The 21,947-nt window shown below is 37.7% G+C and overlaps 1 protein-coding gene and 1 pseudogene across 7 annotated transcripts; both read right to left on the bottom strand.

The window, feature by feature from the left end:
* Positions 1–961: 961 nt before the first annotated feature.
* LOC104610409 (putative RNA-dependent RNA polymerase 1) lies at positions 962–20,189 on the bottom strand. 7 transcript variants are annotated; one of them, XM_010277198.3, is made up of 7 exons: positions 19,970–20,188; positions 17,715–17,825; positions 16,997–17,531; positions 6,309–8,206; positions 5,553–5,703; positions 1,283–2,122; positions 962–1,195 (listed from the first exon to the last, which is right to left on the bottom strand). In XM_010277198.3, exons 3-6 carry the CDS (start codon positions 17,516–17,518, stop codon positions 1,283–1,285), a joined length of 3,411 nt encoding a protein of 1,136 aa, XP_010275500.1. In that variant the 5' UTR covers positions 17,519–17,531; positions 17,715–17,825; positions 19,970–20,188; the 3' UTR covers positions 962–1,195. The 7 variants fall into 7 exon arrangements, with proteins under 7 accessions (XP_010275500.1, XP_010275424.1, XP_088757305.1 ...); XM_010277122.3 differs by having other exon boundaries at positions 17,757–17,825; XM_088901179.1 differs by having other exon boundaries at positions 20,011–20,188.
* On the bottom strand, positions 14,053–15,688 carry LOC104594332 (putative galacturonosyltransferase-like 7 pseudogene; annotated as a pseudogene).
* Positions 20,190–21,947: the final 1,758 nt, after the last annotated feature.

Genomic DNA, 21,947 nt, shown 5'->3' with positions numbered 1-21,947 from the left:
GTGAGGTTTGAAGTGGTTTGGGAGGGAGAGAAGGCTTTTTTCGAGAGAAAGAAGCCTTCTTTTGTGAGTTCGAAAAATTATATTTCTGCCCGTATCGTTTTAGCACCGTATCGGGCGCATATCGACCGGTACGGCACCGAAACGCACAATACGGCCCCGTATTGTGTCAATACGGTACCGATACAAGTAAAAAGATACGACATTTATGAACTCCTACCGTATATCTTTTTCTAAAATATACAATACAATACGCCCCATATTGGGCATATCATATCAATACTTTAAACCTTAGTTGAGAATAAATGAAACAGATTTTTCTTTATCGAGTTTGTTTCTTCTGTGCAAACTATGCTCTGTTTTTGCGAATTTTGTGCCATTTTACATGAATCATTTAAAACTGCAAGAATCAATTCCAACCCAATTAGTAATTGGAACAAAATCACAAAATCAGAACTGAAATAATCAGTTAGGTCAGTTGTAAACCCAACCCATTGACTGCTCTACTAGCGGGTCTCCCCACTAGTGCTAACCATGCTTCGAGTCCGGATCAGCTACTAACTTGTCGCAGTTCCGACCTCTCTACAAGTTAAAAGATCTCCTGCGAACAAAATACCTTCCCAATACCCTATCAATATGATCTGACATCACACATTTTACTAAATAACTGGGACCCACTATAAAAATGGGACCCTCTAAGATGTATGGTGTCAGATCATGTTGGTAGGGTGTTGGAACGTGTTTCATTGGCAGGAGGTCTGGACTCCTGACCTGCACGTTGGAAGTGGAGACAGAATCCTATGCAAGGACATAAAGTGAAAGAGTCCCAATTACCAATTGATCCAAATTAACTATAATAGCTTTTTCTTACTTTACATTTTCCTATTTTCAAACATAAAGAGTCCACACCAACTCAGTGATTGTATTGAATTTGCAAGCCAGAAAACAATGACAAAGGGAATGATAAGCAAGATATTCACTTCTGATCAATTCAAAACGAAACTTACCAGTATCAGCAACTGTAAATAGTTACAAGCTTACAGTTATATTTAGCTTTCTCCGTCAGGAGCAATCATTTACATATCTAAACTGTTTTAGCCAACAAACCTAAAAGCTTCATGGAGCTACACAACCCATCCCCGAAACCCTTGGTGGCAGCAGGATTTAATCCCACTTCTCCGCACAGAGAACCTACCAACTGAAACTGAGCCACTATCAGTAGGTGTTTTAGCCAACAAATCTAATAAGCAGACGAGACAAAAAAAAAAAGACAATATATACATACTTAATTCAACCTCAGACTTCGCCTGAATTGGAGCCCAAGTGATGACTCATCGATAATCCTAATCCTTCTGATGCTAGCCTTTTCTCGCTTAATGTGAATCAGTTTGTCATAGACACACCATGGAAAGCTGAGAAAATGATCCCGCTTCAGTCCCTCGTTGTAGCATCCCCAGTAGTCTGGATGATAGGTCACATGATACCAAGCTGATGCTTTTGCATATACATCATCTGCCTCGGGGCCTGGCCCAGATTTCTCATTAAACCAAGCTCTTGCCTCCTTCCTCAAAGACCTAACTGCCAAGCTGATTGCTTCAGCATCCCGTTTTTTTGTGAAGGACTTGGACAACTTCATTATATTTCCACTAAGGATCTCTGCCTCGGTTTTGATCCCATAGTAGTCCATCAGGTTCCCCAACTTGGAATCATACTCACCTTTGTAATAATAAGCATCACTTAAATAATCTTCAAACCCATCAACCTCCATATCAGGGTCATAAGATCGTCTTGCCACCTCCTGTGTGAAGGATCTTATAGACCAAGTTTGAGGCGCAATGTCTTTAACTGCTCTGAAGAGCTTGCCAATCACCCGCTCAGATACATAGGTAGGTTTATCTAGTTTTTCCATGAAATCCGGATATTCCTTCACATACAGATGTTGTGGTATTTCAGCAGGTACACCGGTCTTTGGGAAGTCAACAGCGATTGAGAAAAGCTTTGCAAGCTGTAGACATGCATCACTTTCAGCCTTCTTTGGCTCCTTATCAGCAAAGGCGGTGTGTGCGTTTGCAATGATCCCTAGGCTTTCATTGACTATGTAATTTGTGAAATATTCCTCTATTTCCTGCACCAGAGAAACAAATGCATAGCCTATAAAATGAAGTAATGGAAAGAAATAACTTTTGTTTTGGTTGTTTTATACAAAGCATTCATGCAAGCACCTTTTGAAAGCTGTTCTTTAACATGTAATGTAAATATATCAAGGTCCAAGAAGCAGGTTTCAATGCTAAAAAAAAAAAAAAAAGCAGCTTTCAATGCTAGAGGATGGTAAAATTGTAAGGGTGATCATAGGATGGGCTGGGCCCAGCCCAAGCTTAGCACCTATGATAAAGGTAATAGCCCATCCTGGCTGTACTTCAGGCCTAAAACATAAGCGGCAGGTCGATCTTTAGGCCTATGACATTATACTACAAAAATTTAAATATTTATAAGGTTTTATATTATATAAGGTAGAATATTATATGAATAAAAATGTTGTATGGGCCCAAGCCAGGCTGGGTCGGGCTAGGTTTTGGGCTTATGACATTAAAACAACATCAATATGGTCGCCCAACTTCCATTCATCTATAAAGCTCTAGTTTTCACTTTTCAAAATCAATCGAGGTCCTATATCGACTAGTTGTGAAACTATAGCTTTGCTTTCATCTATATATAGATAGTTAACCTTAACCAAGCACTCGTGCACCCATATTGAGTCGACAGAAAACCTAGGCCCAAGACCAGAAGAGAAGGGCCAAGTTTGGTTTCCAGGCCCATCTGTAAATGATCACCACTATGCAACTGTCTATAATGTCAAACAGATAACATTTTCCATAAAATAACTACAATGTACTTAAATAATTACAAATATGCTAAGAAGTAAATGAGCAATGCAAAAACTAAATGTTCTGTTGTTTAAAGAAGAATTAGTGTACATATATACATAAACATTAGGAGATATAAAAACCTCTTATCTCTCAACTCTCTTTTTCTTACAATTGTGTCCAAAAAATTACATGGATTCCCACCCCCTGTTTTTCTAAAGAACTAGCCATACTGTTTGCTTTGTATCAATTGAAGCCTCATTTTCATATATCTCTGATCAGCCATCTGAATTTCTTTATTTGGTTTCTGACCACAGAGCATCCTCTCGCTCTTGCAACCACTCAATTACCAGCCTTGAGTCTCCTTCCATGATAAATTATCATATTCATCTTGCTCTCTATCCACCTTCCATGACAGCCATAATCTCAGCCCTTAAAGAATCTCCTTTACCAATCAGTCCAGAAAACATTACCACTATATAACCTTCCTTGTCCTTGAAAATACCTCCCATTTCTGAAGGGCCTAGATTCTCCATGCTACTTCCATCAAAATTAAGCTTTAGTAACCCTTTCTCTGGTGGTGTCCAGCTTATACATATCTAACTCTTTTTTGAGGAAGCCTCCGCTATTTCCCTCCACATTCTAATCATATCATATATATCGGAAAAGGTGAAAATCTCTCCAATGATTTTACCCAATGAGCCATCTTGGCGGTAATGCACTCAATTGTATCCTTCTCTCCTCCTGGAAATTTCTTGTATTTCTTTCTTCCCATATTGTCCAAATAATTGCAGCCATAGTGCATCTCCACAAAATCTTTCCCCTTTTCTTTGGCCAAACAAAGGTTGTAGGGGCAAACAAGCTTTTGGCAAAGTGGATGGAAGATTCCACCTACACCCAAATAAAGAGAAAAACCAATCCCTAATGGTATGTTTGGTTGCCAAGAAAGGGATGGGAAGAAGGAAGAATCTTTCAAGAATATTCAATTTTCCTATTGTATGTTTTGAAAGAAAAACTGGGATGGGAAGAGAAAGACTTGGGACAGGGTTTCCGAAAACCAATACACGGGGTCACCAAAATGGTGAGACCCCGCTGAGAAAGGAAAATAGAGGCCTTTGTGAGAAAATTTTGTCGAGCCAACAACCCAGAGAGCGTCGTCTTCTTCTCAGACGCTGTCCAATGGTCATCTCACCGGCACCACCTCCGCTGATTTTATCAAAAGGTAAGCTCAGATTTGGCATCCTCTCGCGATTTCCACCCATTTTTGTACCATATTTGTCTTCTTTCATTGAATGAATCCCCCTTCAAATCTCACCTTCGTCTACCACCATCCCTGGTCTTCCAAACTAGTTTCCATTCACAGAAAAATGGTAGATCTACTGTTAGAGGCATCGTTCTTCTATGTCAACAGCCATTTCCGTTCATTTTAATGCATGAACTCCAGATCTGGCTTCTGGTGTCTACCTCTTCCAGATCTGGCAGTGTTATTAGTACTAAACGTTAAAATGAACTCGGATCTGGCGGTTTTTTTGCATCTACCTCTTCCAGATCTGGCGTCTACCTCTTCGTCTACCACCATCCCTGGTCTTCCAGACCAGTTTCCATTCACAGAAAAATGGTAAATCTACTGTTAGAGGCGTTGTTCTTCCATATCAACAGCCATTCCCGTTCATTTTCACATCTGAGCTCTAAATCTGACTTCTGGCGTCTACCTCTTCCTACAAAGTTTTCTCATCAACCAAACACTGGAAGCAGATTTTGTAGGATAATAGGTCTCAGCAAACAAACACAGGATACCAAAAATGAGAATAAATTTTCCTTTCTCATCCCATCCTTTCCCATCCCATCCCTTATCATCCCACTGTTTCTCGGCAACCAAACGGACCATAATGCAAGTAACAAATGGAAAGAACAAGAACATGATCTAAGCAAGTTGGGTATACCCAACTTGTGGGGTAGTGTTGAGTTTCAATTAACAGATGACATGAACTAAGCAAGTTAGGTATACCCAACTCGAGGGGTAACGTTGAGTTTCAATCAACAGATTGTGATTAGTTTCTTTTATTTGTTTTTTATCTTTTATTATTGCTGTCTTTTTCTTTTATTGATTGGGTGGCCATGGGTATAATGGACATTGTAAACATTATTAATAGTAAATATGGATATAGTTGAAGGGAGTGGCTGCTAGAACTTTTAGCATCTCCATTATTCTTCCTTCTTTTCTCTCTTCTTCTTTCACATCACATCAATCCTTTTCTCTTGATGCTTTTTTCCATTTTTCTGTTTCCACACAAATCAAATAATTTGCATACCATCCATTATAGGCATTCTTCAAAACAACATCACAAAATCATTTTCCTTTTTCCAAATAAATATGGAACATATAAGAAAATACTATGAAGGATAAATTCTACTATAAAAAGAGGACATTCATGGTTCATAAACTCTGAAAGAATGTATTTCCTGAACATCCTCAACTAAATTTTGAGTGCTAGTAGACTACTTGAGTGGCACAAGAAAGAGGGGAGAAAGATGAAAAAGATGAGCAGAGAAAGGAAAGAGGGAAAAAATGGATTAGATTTTCAGAACTTCAGCTCAAATCCAGTAAACAAGTATCTATGAATGAATAGTAAATTGAAAATGTCGAGTCCAGTAATTCTAACAGCCTATCATGTTAAGGAATATTAATACCTCAATCGTAACATCATGGTCTAAATTAACACTTGGTTCTGGAAGATATTCCATTGGTTGGATTTGCCGAGGTGGAATAAGATCAGGGTCCCAGCAGACGAAGTAAACATCTCCATCTAAATCACTTCCAGAGCACTCATTTGGATGGGGCCTAAAATCAAAATTCAAATAATATTAGCATGTTTTGTTTTATAAAAGGTTTTTTTTTTTTTTGAAAGAAGAGAAAGGAACAACTGTAGAAGAGGCTTCCTACACCAAAAAAGGATGGAGAGGAAAATATAAGGTTCAGTTTGGAAGGAGTACAAATACAAATATGTATAGTGCAAAACCTTGTTTTTTGTATTATTTTGTATGTATTTGCACTGTACATATTTGTATGTGTACTCTATCCAAACTGAGCCAGTTTGGAAAGAGTATAAATACAAACATGTAGAGTGCAAAACCTTATATTTTGTATTATTTTGTATGTATTTGCACTGTACATATTTATATTTGTACTCTTTCCAAACTGAGCCTAAGGAAAAAATAATAGAAACAATCAACAAAAGCCCATTAACTGCTGGGAAAGCTAAATTATGTCTTGAATTTATGCCAAGAATTAAATGCTAGTAAATCAACTGACAAAAACACCCAAGCTACCAATACTGCCATAAGAACAGAAATGGAACTTCTTGTAAAAATCATCTAAAGCACTTGAAACATCACACTAGGATCAAGCATTCCAGAACCCATCTGCAGGTCATCAAAATGTCTCACCTTTTTCCTTCTTGTGGAAACACAACACAATCCACCATATGATGCAAAGCTGGGACATTGACAGCTTGCAAAAGACGCACATCACCAGGATGCAGACAAGGATTTTTAGCAACAATTATCTTTCCCTCTACAATAAATTTCTGCTGCTCTGGTTCATTTCCACTGAATACAAAGAGGGAACTTTCATGAAACTGTCTGCGTCCTATGCTAGAAACTTGCACAAATACTTCCCCATATTTCAAAGTTCTAGTTTCATCTAGGCATCCTAGCAGTGATCTTCCATTTGGAACAAATATCCTTGTCTTGGTCCTCAGTTCCAACAGTTTTGAAGCCCGAAATGTTTGCAGCATCATTGAAAGGAATGGTTCAGCATTGGGCTCATAACCACACAACAACATTTCTTTGAGAATATTGGTGTTCTCTCCCGGAGACATAATCTCAAGTGCTTCTTGTGCCTTAAGTGAGTCTGTTAAAATAGCATCCAGCTGATCCATAGCTTCTTTTTGCTTCTTCTCAAAAATACTATCCCTGACCCCTAAGGTAGACAAAAGCGTTATTATCTGGCGATTGAGAAAACAAGGCTGATACTTGCTCCATGACAATACATCTAGTTTTGTGTTTCGTGATTCATATTTAGACATGCTCCTTCTTAGGGACAATTTCTTCGTAGATGTTGGATCCACAGCAACAACACCTTTGTAGCCACCATATCTGATTTGGAATGCAGATGGAAAGGAACCCTTAAAGCCACACTTTTTTGCCACTTGTTTTGCAAAATCAGCTGAAATTTTCCCAATTCCATCTGAAAAAATGTATTCTATTCCTCTCCATTCAACCTTTATATCATCAATGATTTCAGTTTCATGCTCATAAACATTCAAAGTTTCCCTGGAAGAGCTGAATGATTGTCCTAATCTGGCTGCATATTTTGCTACATTTCTTATCTTAGAGAAATCACCCATCCACTGTCGAATACTCGCAGCAGTATACCCATTACTTGATGCAAACATCCATGCTGAATTGTCGCGTAACTGACTTGATGAGAAGGCAAGAAAATCGAACTTTTTATCACCAATAACTATGCCATTTTTCAAGGTAGAAAGTATCCTGTCATAGATTTCTGTATGCCCCTTTTCATTTGCAAATGATGTACGTGGAGATATATCGGTTGAATGAATTTTATCCAAATCCTCATCAACAAAAGAGATACGGATAAAATTATCAATATATCTGGAATACTCGCGCAGCACACGGTTGGAAACAATAACCTCAGGACCACAAAAATAAACTTTACAGGGAGTTATCTGAATCCTTCGAACATATACCAAACCATCATCCAATGAGATGGAGGGCAGCTTAGGAGGACGCTTTAGTGTACAGTATGCCCTATACTGTTTGGTTAACCAATTCACAGGCTCATAGCAGCATTCTTTTAAGTGATACAACTTTTCCAAGGCATTTTCTATATAGTCAATGGATATGAAATTAGGATCAACTAACCTAAAAAATGCGGCATCGAGTGTTGGCCCTGAAAGGCAACCATTCTGAACCAAGGAACAAACCTTAAACAGAATTTCATATGGAATGTCAGATCCTTGGCTTGGACCAACAATGGGGACTAAACTTAAACTGCGGGAGAATGTCGCACCACTCTCCAAGACGAATGGACCTTCATCTTCTTTATAATAGGCAAAGTATTCACGGATATTTGGAAGCACATAGCTGTATGGAAGCTCCAAACACAAGGCAGACGATTGTCCAATGCAGCATAAGGGAGTGAAATCAGTTGTTCTATCCCATTGATCATCTGGTTCTCTAAAATAGTTTAAAATAGGGTCTTCAAACATATTTTCCAAAGAAATTTTAACTTTCTTGAAAATCCTAGGAACACCAAACATCTGTGAACAATAAGAAATGATGTTAGAAATCGATTTTTGATAAGTAATGAAGCCAACAATCTTCTATTAGAAGCAATTAAGTTATTCTTAGAACAAAAAACATGTTTAAGGAAAGGTAATTGCATGCACTACCAGAGCTCAAATTGTCAATACAACGAGGTACTTGGTTTTTTGAATTTGAATTTATTATGAATTACTAGCATGACATAACATATGAGCTTAGTAGTTCTTGTGCAAATGTAAAATATCTCCAGATATTTTTTTTTTACAAATAGGTGTCCAAGGCCTCAAGAAAATTACAAAAATACCACAGACCTATTAAACTTCCCTAAATTTTCAATTTAACCTAATTCGAAAATCTATGGTTCATCTCCATTGATTGAGAACCCAAACTGGCGGCAATGGCATCTCTCTCTCTCTCCTTTTCCTCCTTTCAATTTCTTCCTCTTCTCCTCTTCCTTCCCCTTCCTCTATAGCCGCTATGCCAAAGCTGCCAATAGTAATACTGGAGAGAACCACCACCCCTCCTCCACTGGTCAATTGCCACTGCTATAGTAGCTCTACAATCCCATTTGAACGAGTAGTATCACCACCTTCAGCAGCGATTGGTTCCATCTCTGCATTGTATTGGTCAAATCTCGTTACAGGGTCCAAATGGGTTTTTGGCATCTCCATAGCCACCAAAGTTGTACTATAAATCACCAACAAATAGCCACTTGAATTCTATACTACATCTCACTTCATTCCTATTAAAGTTAGTCAACAGGGGTAGTTTTGTTCTTTTTCCTATTGTTAGTCAATCGGTATTGTTAACAACCGACCAGTTGTAATTTTGACAGTATTTAATAGAAGTATATAAAGGGTCGGTTATCAAGAGAATTGATTGGGTTTCTCTTGACTTCTCCTCCCTTTCATCCTATCTCTTCTTCTTTTCACCCTTTTCTTTCCTTTCAAGTCGGAGCACATGGTATCAAAGCCAACTAGACTTGTTCATGGGCCGAGTAGCCCAATGGACCAGTCCAACATGGTTCATTCTAAGTCGGGCTTGGACATAATTTTAGGCCCGGGTTTAGGGCTTGATAATATATATTAAATAAAAAAACATATTTTATTTAATAAAAAATATATACGATATTTTTTCTTTGTTTTCAAACTGGGCTCGGGCTTCGGGCTTTATATGAGGGCCAGGCCCGGGCTCAAGACCTAGGCCCAATAGTCAGGCCTGAATGTATTCTATTGATACATAAACAAAGCCCAGCCTGAACCCGACCCAACCTGGCCCATGAACAGACCTAGAGCCAAAGTGCTCATTAAGGTAATCGACTTTTATAGTTAATACACAATAAGAGACTGCCACCAGTCGTCTTCCCCATTTTGAGATCCTAAACCACACAATAATATGAGAAAAGTAGCTAAGCAATGAAGAGATTTAGCAAGTTTACTAACATATAAGAGACTAAAGGGAAACTAATGTACATAGAAAACAATGTAGACTATGGTCAAAACCAAGAGATACAATACGGGTACAAATAATGGAGGAAGAAGAGTTGTCAGCCAAAGTAACGGTCTAAGATGTGGAGGGTGGAGACATAGACAAAAACAAGTTTGAGGAACCAGACATATAGTAAACTCAATTACCCAAAGACTTAGAACTGAAAGAATTGATAGGTACAAAGCTTGTCATATTACAAAAGGATATATACAGACATATGGGGTGAATTATTCTAAGACCTTTTCACTTGTGGCTAAATTTTGCTTTGTACGGGTTCTCATCTCTCTAGTTGCTCATTTTGATTGGCCTTGCTTCAACTTGATGTCAAGAATGCCTTCCTCCATGATGATCTTTAGGAGGAGCTGAATATGGAGCAACCTCCTAGGTATGTTACTTAGGGAGAATTTGGTAAGGTATGTAGGTTTAGAAAGGCTATTATGGGCTAAAATAGTCCCCACAAGAATGATTTGGCAAATTCAGTAGCATGGTGCAAGACTTTGGTTTGAAACAACTCAATGTTGATTACTCCATGTTCAGTAGGGATATCTCCTCTAGAAGATCATCATGGAAGTTTATGTCGATGACGTTGTTCTTACTGGCAGTGATGCACATGGCATTAATGAACTGAAGCAATTCCTACAACAACATTTTCAAACCAAAGACCTAGGAACATCAAAGTATTTCTTGGGACTAAACAATAATAATGGTAAGAATAATAGGAATAGGAAAGGTGGCAGTGCCAATGTCTTCTAAGGTTGAGAAAGGGTCCAATGATGAAAAATCAATGGGGGACCAGCTTGCAACCACCAAAGTAGAGTATGAGAAGTATGGCCAACTTATCATCCACTTAGAATCTACCACCGTGACTACTACTTCCTCAAGAACTGGTTCTTCTTTAGATTATGCTCATTTAGATATTCATGCCATTGTGAATCGTGCTTCTATCTCAAGTAATTGTAGGATTCCTTGGATAATTGATTCCAGTGCCTCTAACCATATGACCAATATGTCCCATTTATTTTCTACTTACCAACTCTTATATGGTCAAGAGAATATCCCTCTTGTTAATGGCTCTCTTGCTCCCATCCTTGGCAAGGGAGACATCAAAGCTTCAAATACCCTCACCTTATCTTCAATTCTTTATGTTCCTAAGCTTAACACTAATATGCTTTCAGTTAGTAATTTGACAAAATCCTTGAACTGTAATTTAACTTTTTCCCTTCTTATTGTGTTTTTCAGGACATAAAATCTCAAAAAGTGATTGGGAGTGGCCATGAGGCAAATGGGACATACTTGTAGGATATGCCCGAGTAAAGTCAAGTATCACCTCAAAGAGAAGCCTATGGTTCTAATCAAAGTCATTTAATCGTATTATGTTACGTCATTATCGTCTGGTTTATCTGTTTTAAATCATTGAGTCTTTTGTTTCTAGCTTTATTTAAAGAGACTAAGTTGTCAAGTCTACATTGTGAGTCATGTGAGTTGCCAAAGCATTGTAGAAATTTTTATCCGACAAGTAATAAAAGATCTATAGTTCCTTTTTATGTTGTTCACTCTAATGTGTGGGGGCCATATCATTTACCTTTCAAGGGTGGTTATTAAGTACTTCATTCTATTTTTTTTTATGAATAGTACTTTATTGTATTTATTGATGACTTTTCTCTTTATACCTAGCTTTACCTTGTGCAATCTCGTAATTAAGTGCCAGAGCTTGTGAAACAATTCCATGAATTTGTGTTTACCCAGTTTGATACCCAGATCAAAATATTTCAATATTTTAAGGAATATTTTGAGAAAGACCTTTGTATTTTGAGAGATTTGGAGTTGTGCGTCAAAGTTCTTGTGCTCATACTCCAAAGCAAAATGGAGTGGCGGAGAGAAAGGACCGACATGTTGTTAAAGTAGCTAGGAGAATCCTTTTTGCCTCCCATGTTCCAATTAGATTTTGGGGTAATGCAGTCATGGCAGCTACTATCTTATTAACCGCATGTCTTCTCGAGTCTTGGGGTTCAAATATTCCTTTACTGTTTTGTTTCTTAAATGGTAATGTTTTTCCTATTCCTTTGTGTCTTTGGCTGCACATTTTATGTCCATATTCCCAGCTCTCAAAGACATAAATTTGAACCCAAGGCTCGAAAGTGTATTTTCTTAGGGTATGCCTCCACACAAAAAGATTAGTGTTGTTTTAGTCCTACTAGTGGCACTTGCCACCTTTATTGAGTTGTTTTCTTCTCCACTTCCTCTACCATACCCTATTGACTCCGGTGTTGAATCCTTAACAGCACCCTCTGTTCCTTTAGTAGAGTCTTCCTCGTCTTCCAGTTCTTCTATTCCTACTCCTCCACCACCTACTAGTCCTCCAATTTTCACTACTCATCCTATTGTTCAGAGGTGGTACCGAAGGCAAGGGCTACAACATGGACAGGTTGTCCCCCCATCTATAATTGAGCCTCGAGCACTCCCAATTCCTGAAGAGAGGGCATGTCCTTTACCACCTACTCCAATACCCTCCTTCCTAGACCTTGACCTACCTATTGTTGTGAAAAAAGCCAAGAGAAAATGTACAACTCACTATATCTCAAAACACCTTTGTTACAGCCTGTTGTCACCATCATACTATTCCTTCCTAGCCTCTATCTCCTCTCAACCGATACCCAAGTCGGTTGCAGACGCCTTGTCCAAGCCAGAATAAAAGGAGGCTATGAGAATTGAAATAGAAGCACTTCACAAAAATAATACCTGGGATATAGTAAATTTTCCTATTGGGAAGGAACCAATGAGATGTAAATGGGTGTTCACCATCAAGTATCATGTTGATTATATGGAGACCTCCCCAATTGCCAAGATGACCTCAGGGAGAGTTTTGTTGTCCTTGGCGATGATTTATAACTAACTATTATATCAATTTGATGTTAACAGTGCCTTCTTAAATGGGGGCTTAACGGAAGAGATCTATAAGTCGCTTTCTCCTAGCATATGTGGGAAGGAAATGTAGGGAAAGGTGTGCAAATTAAAGAAACCCCTTTATGGCCTCAATTAATCCCTTCGAGCTTGGTCTGACAAACACCGGGCTGCACTTGTTGAGTTTGGCTACACTCAGACAGAGTCTAACCATAGCCTATTTGTTAAGAGGAGAGGTACTCAAGTTACCTTCTTTATTGTTTATGTTGATGATATTGTGGTTACAGGCAATGATGCAGAGGAAGCTTAAGCACACAAGAGCTTCCTTAATTCAGAATTTGAAATTAAGGATTCAATGGAGTTGAGATATTTCTTAGGATTTGAAATTGCCAGGTCTAAAATGGTATCTTCATCTCCTAACGGAAGTATGTGTTAGATCTTCTTATTGAGATTGGGAAACTTGGTGCCAAACCTACCTCTACACCTATTGGTGCCAACCATAAGCTTTTAGCAAGGTGAGCTCTTGGCAGATAAGGGATTATTCTAGAGGCTTTTGGAAAATAAGGGAATCTAGGAAAGGGTATTCTCTTATCTAAGCATGGACACATGAAGCTAGAGGCTTATTCAGATGCCAATTGGGCTAATAGTATTGATGATAGAAGATCTACATCCGGTAATTGTGCTCTAGTAGTCAGGAATATTGTCGCTTAGAGAAGTAAGAAGCAATCAATGGTAACTAGATCTTTAATTGGGGCGAAATATAGGGCCATGACCCATGATGTTTCAAAGTTGTTATGGCTAACGTAACTTCTACAAGAGATGAGAATTGCATATGATAAGCCCTTGATGTTGTACTGTGATAAACTAATAACCAGGTTATAATTAACATTTTGGGTAAATTACAAAGACCCCCCCTGTACTATGGGGTCTGTGACAAAGACCCCCCTATACTTTATTTTGCAACAAAGCCCCCCTGTACTATGACCGTGAAACAAAGACCCCCTTCCGTTAGATTTTCATTGAAATTCGCGGTTGCAATATTTTTTAATCCCCATACTACCCTTGTAATAAGGACAATTGGGAGAAAAACACTGTTCATCTTCCCTGAACATCATCTTTTGGATGCCCGACAAATAGTATCGGGTTTACATTATGTTTCTTTCTCTCATGTTAAGAGACAATTTAATGGATTAGCTCATGCCATGGCTGCATGGTGCTATGGGTCGAACATTGAAGATGAATGGATTTCGAACCCACCACTTTATATTCAAAGTTTTCTAAGTAATTAAGCAATTTTCTGAAGCAAAAAAAAAAAAAAAAATCTTCCCTGACCTCACGATACACGAACAGTAGTGGTACCTCAGATTCCTTCACATTTTTCTTTCTCCCTCTCTCTCTCCCCTGATTTCTCTTCTTCCCCTTCCTCTTTCTCTTCTCTTTCATTAACGCCCAAGCTACTTTCAACAGCAGCAGCCCAATTCCAAAATCGTGAGCAAGAAGGTGATTCTCCTACGACTGCAACTTTAGCAGCCCAATTCCAAAATCGTGAGCAAGAAGGTGATTCTCCTACGACTGCAACTAAAGTTGAGGTAGTGATTTGCTGTCACGGTGAAGGTCCATATTCGTATGGGGCCCAGAGTGCGCCGAGAGGGCACGGCCGTTTGGAGTCTAGCCGGAGCCAAGGCTTACTGTTGCCGCTCTAGTGCAAGAGGCTAACAGGACCTTGGTGGAGATCACGAAAGGTCATATTGGTTCCATCTATGCTCGATCAATGCCACGTGTCCAGCGAAAACCAGTAGGAACGGTGGCAGCGATCCTAGCTGGAAAATTCGGCTCCTCTTTTGGATCTCCATCCACCGTTCAATCCTCTTTGTGTATCCATACCTCCTCCACTTAGATCCATAACCATGATACTTGTGTTGAAATAGCATGGTTTCCTACCCACAAACGTGCCGAAAAACCACCTGTCGAACCAAAAGCTCTCTGTGAAATACTTGCTGAAGTTGGCATGGCAATACTCCAGTGCCCCGACTATTCTAGAGCCAAGGTTTGTAGTCCATAGCTTCGAAACATCATTAACCACCACAACATCGGAATCCAGATATATAACCCGACGAATGCAAGGCTCGAGAATGTCAGCGAGGTAATTCCTCGCGTAATTCAACGGTTGCTCGAGTGCTTGCCTCACCGAAGTCGAGATCAGGTTCCTCACGATCTTTGGATCGAAGAAATAGACCTTGAATTTTAACTAGGGGAACGCAGGAGAATCGCCTTCTTGCTCATGGTCCTGGAATTGGGTTGTTGTTGTTGAAAGCAACCTAGCCGTTAATGAAAGAGAAGAGAAAGGGGAAGGGGAAGAAGAGAAATCGGGGGAGAGAGAGAGAGGGAGAGATAAGAGAGAGAGAAATGTGAAGGAACACGATCGTAAGGTCGGGGAAGATGAACAATGTTTTTCTCCCAATTGTCCTTAATTACAAGGGTACTATGGGGATTAAAAAATACTGCAACGGTGGATTTTCAAAGGAAAGCTAATGGAAGGGGGTCTTTGTCTCACGATCATAGTACAAGGGGGTCTTTGTCGCAAAATAAAGTATAGGGGGGTCTTTGTCATAGACCCCATAGTACAGGGGGGTCTTTGTAATTTACCCTAACATTTTTCACAACCAAATTCAGCATGACAGAACAAAAAACATTAACTAGACAAACAAAAGAGTGGCATCAAGAGAAGTGTGCCTTCCTTTCATTGCCTCAAACAACTGTTAGCAGATGTTTTGACCAACCAAGGGTATCCGTAAGACAAGGTTGTATGAACTTTCATTCTCAAACCTTTTTTATGGTCTAATTAAATTTCATCATTTATCAATAAAAAAAGACAAGGCTATAACACTATCTAAGCAAGTTGGGCATGATTGATATCAATGCTGAACTCGAGGGGGAGTGTAGAGATGATGAGCCAAATGGGTCATAGTTCCTTTCTTTTATTTAAAGCATTGTTTATGACTTATGTTTGTTAGTGGGCCTTAGTTATGGGCTTGTTTCATTTTTATTATTACCTTTATTGTGTCGATCGCCCTACCAAGGGTATTCATGTAATTGTATTCACATTATAATCAAAGAATAAAATATATTTTCGAGGGCTGGAGAGAAGTTCAATAAACTCTCTTCTTCTTTCCCTTTCTTCCTTTCTCTTCCATCTTCTTCCTTTTTTGCTTTATTTTTCAGATTTATACAGGCAGGATTCACAACTATATCCATAGCTTTCCAACCTATTCAGCTAAAAAGTCCACCTTCCTTGACTCTTAAGTAGAACCCATGTAACTCCTATTGTCAAACACCTACTCACATTTCAAATGCATTCTCAACCACTTCTAGACTATAGATCTAGAATCAAATGCATCTGGCACAAGGCATCTTTATCAAGACAACTCAGGTGTCATGCTAAATCACATCCAACTAACTTCAAAGTGCAAAGCATAATGCATGGATGAGTAACACCATGAAGTTTATATAAGAAAATTGTCACAATCAACTTGAAAATTAAGCCAACCAAAGTGGTTAATCTATTAATTATATGAGAGTTTGCTTATTTTTGTTTGATATCATCAATATCAAGTTAAGACCAGTGTTTTAAAAGGCGTGGGAGGCATACACCTGGAGGCGCGCCTCTAGGCTAGGCACTCCCAAAACGCCCTCAGGTGCAAGAGGCGCATGGCTCAAGTGCAAGAGGCGCACGCCTCATGCGCTTTTTTCATGAGGCATGCTAAAGGCGTACACCTCATGCACACCTCATATAAAAAGACTGAAAGAAAAGGAAAAAAGAAAATAGGAAATGGAAGGAAAAGAAAAGAAAGGGAAGGGAAGAAAAGATAAGGGAAAAGACAATACCCCCCCTTTCAACTAATGTTGTGCATCTTTAGTCTTCTTAATATAAAAGACTTTTATTAAAAATAAAGAAAAAACGAGATCCCCCCTTCCTCTTCTTCTTCCTCCCCTTCCTTTTCCTTCTTCCTCTTAACCCCCCTCCTCTTAAGTAGGCTTACGCCTCCTTGTGTTTGGGAGACTTACGCCTCTTACATTCTAAACTGCGCCTTACACCTCTAGGTAGTGGAACGTCTCGCATCACACCTCTGTGTTTTAAAACATTGGTTAAGACTAAACACCTAATAAGAAAAGAAAATTCGATGGGGTAGACTAATATGCAGAGATAGAGCAATAGGTTTTGCTTTTTTTATAAGGAGGTTTTATCTTCAAGTAGGCCTATGGTCACCACTAGCAACGACTTATTCAGTGATCCAATAGTCAAAGTCATTGTCAAAGAAAATACAGATTTATGATTTATTTCTCCAACAATCAAGAAGTGGGAGTCTATCATAAACTAATTTCTCAAGATATCTTACCTGAATCAAAAGAAACTTCTTATTTTGACCACGTGGATGACGCAGCTGGATTTGCCAAATATTTTCATAAGAAAGTCCGAGCTTGTAATCAATAGGAAATTGGGACAGAAAGAAGTGCAACCTTCGCAAGCCAAACTCAAATCTCACTGCAACATCAGCCCCTTTCCAAAGAACAGAAAATTTTTCAGGTGAAACCTGGCAACCAAAATGTAAAGTTGTATGCTCCAAACTAAGCAGTGACATCCTTGGCTTCGCTACGATATCACGCTCTACGTCCCTAACCTTCAGATAATGAGTCCCATAGTATAGGCGCCGATTAACCAAGGAGGTTATTACATCAGCACTTCCAGATGTTGTGAATTGGACAATAACAAAAGCAAATCTTGCATGCCCCTTATTCTTGTGATGCCTAACTTTGAGTGCATAAACAGTTCCATCTCCTGTATATCTCTCTAATAACTCCTTGACTGCTTCTGCAGTCACATTTGCAGGGAATCCAGATAGATGAATTGTCTTACCCATTGAGCAAATAAAACTGCAATTCCATGAATAATACCACATAAGTATTGTACGGTTGTTAACAGGGATCACTCTGGAGTTTTACAAAGAGGGTAAGGAAATTAAAATTTGCAGGGTTAGGTAGCAAGGTCAGCCTAACCTATATAAAAGCCCCATATCATAATTATCATTATTTTATAAAATTAAATAAAATGTTCACCATATTTGATAGCCAATACATGACTTTCTAGTTCATATATACATTAAGATAAAACTTATATACAGCAGGCACGACAGATGCTTAGAAGCAAGATTAACCAATATCTCTAACCTGCAAAACAATACAAAACAAAAGTCCTAATCAATTTGAGTTAACAAAAATATAAGAATATACGAAATTGTTAATCTTCTAATTGTTAAAAAGTATGTAAGCCAATGAATTCAATCATAATTTGAAAAACATTAAGACAATCTTATAAACAATTATTATGTTATTTACATTATCCAAAATAGAAACAACAATAGAATATAAAAGTAATAAAAACAAATAAACATTTGGTAACCAAGATCTTAACATTAGACAGTATTGTAAAAGCCCTGGCTTCATTAATCTTGTAATCATTGCCATAGCAGAAAATGAGAAAAGAAAAAGCAGAACAAAAAGAATCTACTGCATTCTGCTCAAAATTCACTGTCAAAAAAGCCACCTAACATAAGAAGTAATTTGGGAAAATGATATTGCAAAATCTTCAAAATTGTGTTATGTTTATGACATCTAATCAATGGATCCCAACTTCTAGTAAGCACACACACACAAAATTATATATCAAGTGATGATCAGAGGATGCAAACAGAAAAATGTTAACCGAACCGTGGGCCTTCTTTTGTAGTCAAACCGGTACTACCGGTTTTTGGAAAACCGGTAACCGAAACCGAACCAAAGCCTATCAGTTAACCGGTTGACCGGTTCGGTTAACCGTCGGTTCGATTTGTCAGTTTTTTTGGTTTTTTAATTTTTATAATACATATTATAAAAATATATATAAATATATAATAAAAAAATATAAATATATATAAAATATTATATTTTAAATAAAAATTATATATCATATATTATAAATATAATGCATATTTATTAATTTATAATATATAAAAAATATACAATATACATAAATATATATAATATATAGAAATATATGTATACCGGTCGGTTTGGTTAACTGCCGGTTTTCTATATTGGTAACCGAAACCGAACCAGTACCTTCATTTTTTAAAAACACCGAACCAAAAACAAATTGACCGGTTCGGTTTTTCGGTTTTTTTTTTTTGCTCACCCCTAGCATATTGTGCTCCAGTGGATTAAATCCAATAGTGAATATGAAACATGAAATAAAAAATTCTCTTTGATCTTGGAACAGTTCTGCACAGAAAATTTATTAAAAAAAATCCATCAATAATCAGGAGAACTGTGAGAAATATATACTGCAACTGCCTTAAAGATTGCTTCGTTCTGGTTTCTGAATACAAGAGGAAATAGTGTTCTCCTTGATATTTTCTAGCCATGACAGTAACTTACAAAGTCAATCATTAATTTGGTGCTTATGTAGATATTTTATGAGTTTATTTTCCTTAAATTTAGAAGTCCAACCTAACAAAGAATTAAGAATTTTTGTGGACAAAAATGTTCTCTCCCCTTTTCTCCCAGGTAGAGAAGCAAATCAGTGTTTTATTGTGTAAAGTGGTGAAGACGGGTGTTGAAGCCAGCCCATGCTACAAATGCCATGGCCTTTTATTTGATACTCTTATGAACTCCTGTTATATTTTAGCAATAATGTCATGCAGAAGAAGCTAACAAAATCAGATCACTGCAACATACTTTGTCCATCTCACAGCAGGTGAATGAAAAACAGGGAAGAATCCCTGTAACAAGCTTGATATTAGAGGGAGTACGATCATTGAGTATTCATGAAAATTTAGATGATATCAACTCTTGTATCACATAATTCAGAACAAAGACATAATAAAATAAAGAAAATAAAAAGTCTAGATCTATGATATATCAACATATACTACAGGGATTGCGTGATAAGGAATCGTTAAAGAAATGGGCTAAAAAAGTACTGTTAAACAAATGGAATAATTTCAGCAAACCATTCAACACCACAAATTAAATTCAAGCTATAAACATCAAATCTTCTTTCCACTCTTTCCCATCAAAACGAGATGCCCTTAAACATACAACCCCTAATATTCTGAAGGAACTAAACTACATGAATCAAGACTCCACTCATCACCCACTTGAAGAATCAAGACTCTATCCAATCATAGTGGTTCATTTCACAGGAACGAAAAGAACAAGAAAGTGCCGTCACCCACCGACGATCTTACTAAACACTTCAACGACAAACCACACTTATAACACATCATAAGAAAGAAAGTTACTCATCAAAAGAACATAAAAAACAAACATCTAACCTTTAAGTTCAAATATTTCTATCAAGCAAGCAGACTCTTACTCGTCACACCAACACCCACTATCTGAATAGTTCAAAACTACAGGGGAGGAAGTTCATAATCCATGGTTGCAACTTGCAAGCTTCGATAGAAATCGGGCTTCAAAACTGAGTGTCACTTTTAGTCCATATATATATAGCACAATACTGCCAGTATGCGTACGACTGTACGAGTAAGATATGAAGATATTCACACTTCAGAGACCGAATAATGCAATACAAGCAAGCCTTCCAATGAAACTATACAGACTCCTTCATAACCACTGGATTGAAAGCTTTGGTCTGAGACATTACAGATTTGAGCAGTGGTCTATGACAAATCTACAGACCTATCGCTTGATAACTGTTGGATTGGGATCGTTGTAACGTGGCCCCATGTCCCACGATTTTAGGATTTAAGCTGATTATACGGGACCAAGAAAATTTCCTGGATCGGTTACTTTCAACTTTCCTTCTGCTTTTTTTTCTCCTTTTTTGTTTTTTTTTTGTTTTAGCCGATTTTCTAGTCAACTGGGCCAAACTTCCGAGTCGTCTCAAGTCACGAAAATCAGAAAATGATGGGGTGAGCAAAAAAATCCGAAAAACCGAACCGACCGAAACCGTACCGGTCGGTTTGGTTTCGGTTCGGTGATTTTAAAAAATCGAAAGTATCGGTTCGGTTTTGGTTAACCAATTTATAAAACCAGTGATTAACCAAACCAACCAGTATACATATTTTTGTATATATTTATGTATATTATATATATATATGTATTTTATATATTATAAATTAATAAATACGCATTATATATAAATATATATTTATAATATATTATATATTATTTAAAATATAATATTTATATATTTTTATAATTTTTTATTATATATTTATATATATTTTTATAATAAATATTATAAAGTTAAAAAACCGAACCATCAATTAACCGAATCGGTCAACCGATTAACCGACTGATTTCGGTTCGGTTCCGGTTACCGGTTCGGTCTAAAAAAGACCCACGGTTCGGGTATATGGCTTTTTATGTGTCTAACATGCGCCGGTGGCACTGGAAGCGTAGTTTGTCATAGGTTTGAATTGGGACCCACCATTTTCGTGGTCGGACACGTGGCCCCACATCCTAAATCATTGATGATCCCATTTGGCTTCTAAAGTGATTTAAAACCGGGTCCCACCTAACTTTGTCGATAGATTTATTACTTGATCTATCTCTATTCTCTAATAATTGTGGCTTTGTCTTTCTTCGTTGTTAAGAACTCTCAGCTGAGTGCCTGAGTGTCACGAGGGTCGCGCTTGGCAGGCTAAGCCTGTCTCAGACCGTGACATGTGTGCTCCGTCAAATGTCTGAGAGCCAAACAAGTACTTCTTCGATCTTTGGGATACGGTACGACCAATCCACTATCATAGGAATAATTGTGGAAATGGAAAACTTGGCCATCAAGCAATTAATTACGATTGTTAATGTATTTTGATGTAAATTTAGATTTGATAGATCGTTATTTCATTTAGTTATAAAATGTTAATTTTAAATATTATTTCTTTTAATTTTTAGTTGGAATTGTTAATCATACATATATATTGATTGATTGTTTTGATGAACATAAAAGTTAATAAAATCTATTTTATTTCATTAAATAATATAAAAGACAAGATGGTTTAGTGGTTTAAACTAATGTTAAGAGATTTAGTGTCATCATTAATAATTGATTTGGGTTTAAGCCACACTATAAGCATTAAGAAACTTTTTTTTAGAAAAAACCCTTTGGTCAAGGGGTTTAACGGGTGGGATGGGTCGGGATAGGTTTAACGGTTTTGGGACGTGGACGAATTTGGGAAATTGAGAGGAAAAGTTAGACGGGTTAGAGACGGACTTAGAATCAAGGATACATAGATGGGTTTAGGAATGGGTAGGGCAATAGCATTAATCTTACCTGACGCCAACGTG

The sequence above is a fragment of the Nelumbo nucifera genome, chromosome 3 (assembly GCF_055504915.1).
Source record: "Nelumbo nucifera cultivar China Antique chromosome 3, China Antique-T2T, whole genome shotgun sequence".
Lineage (NCBI taxonomy): Eukaryota > Viridiplantae > Streptophyta > Magnoliopsida > Proteales > Nelumbonaceae > Nelumbo > Nelumbo nucifera.
The sequence above is the reverse complement of the archived record's forward strand: the minus strand, read 5'-3'. Positions and strand labels throughout refer to the sequence as shown.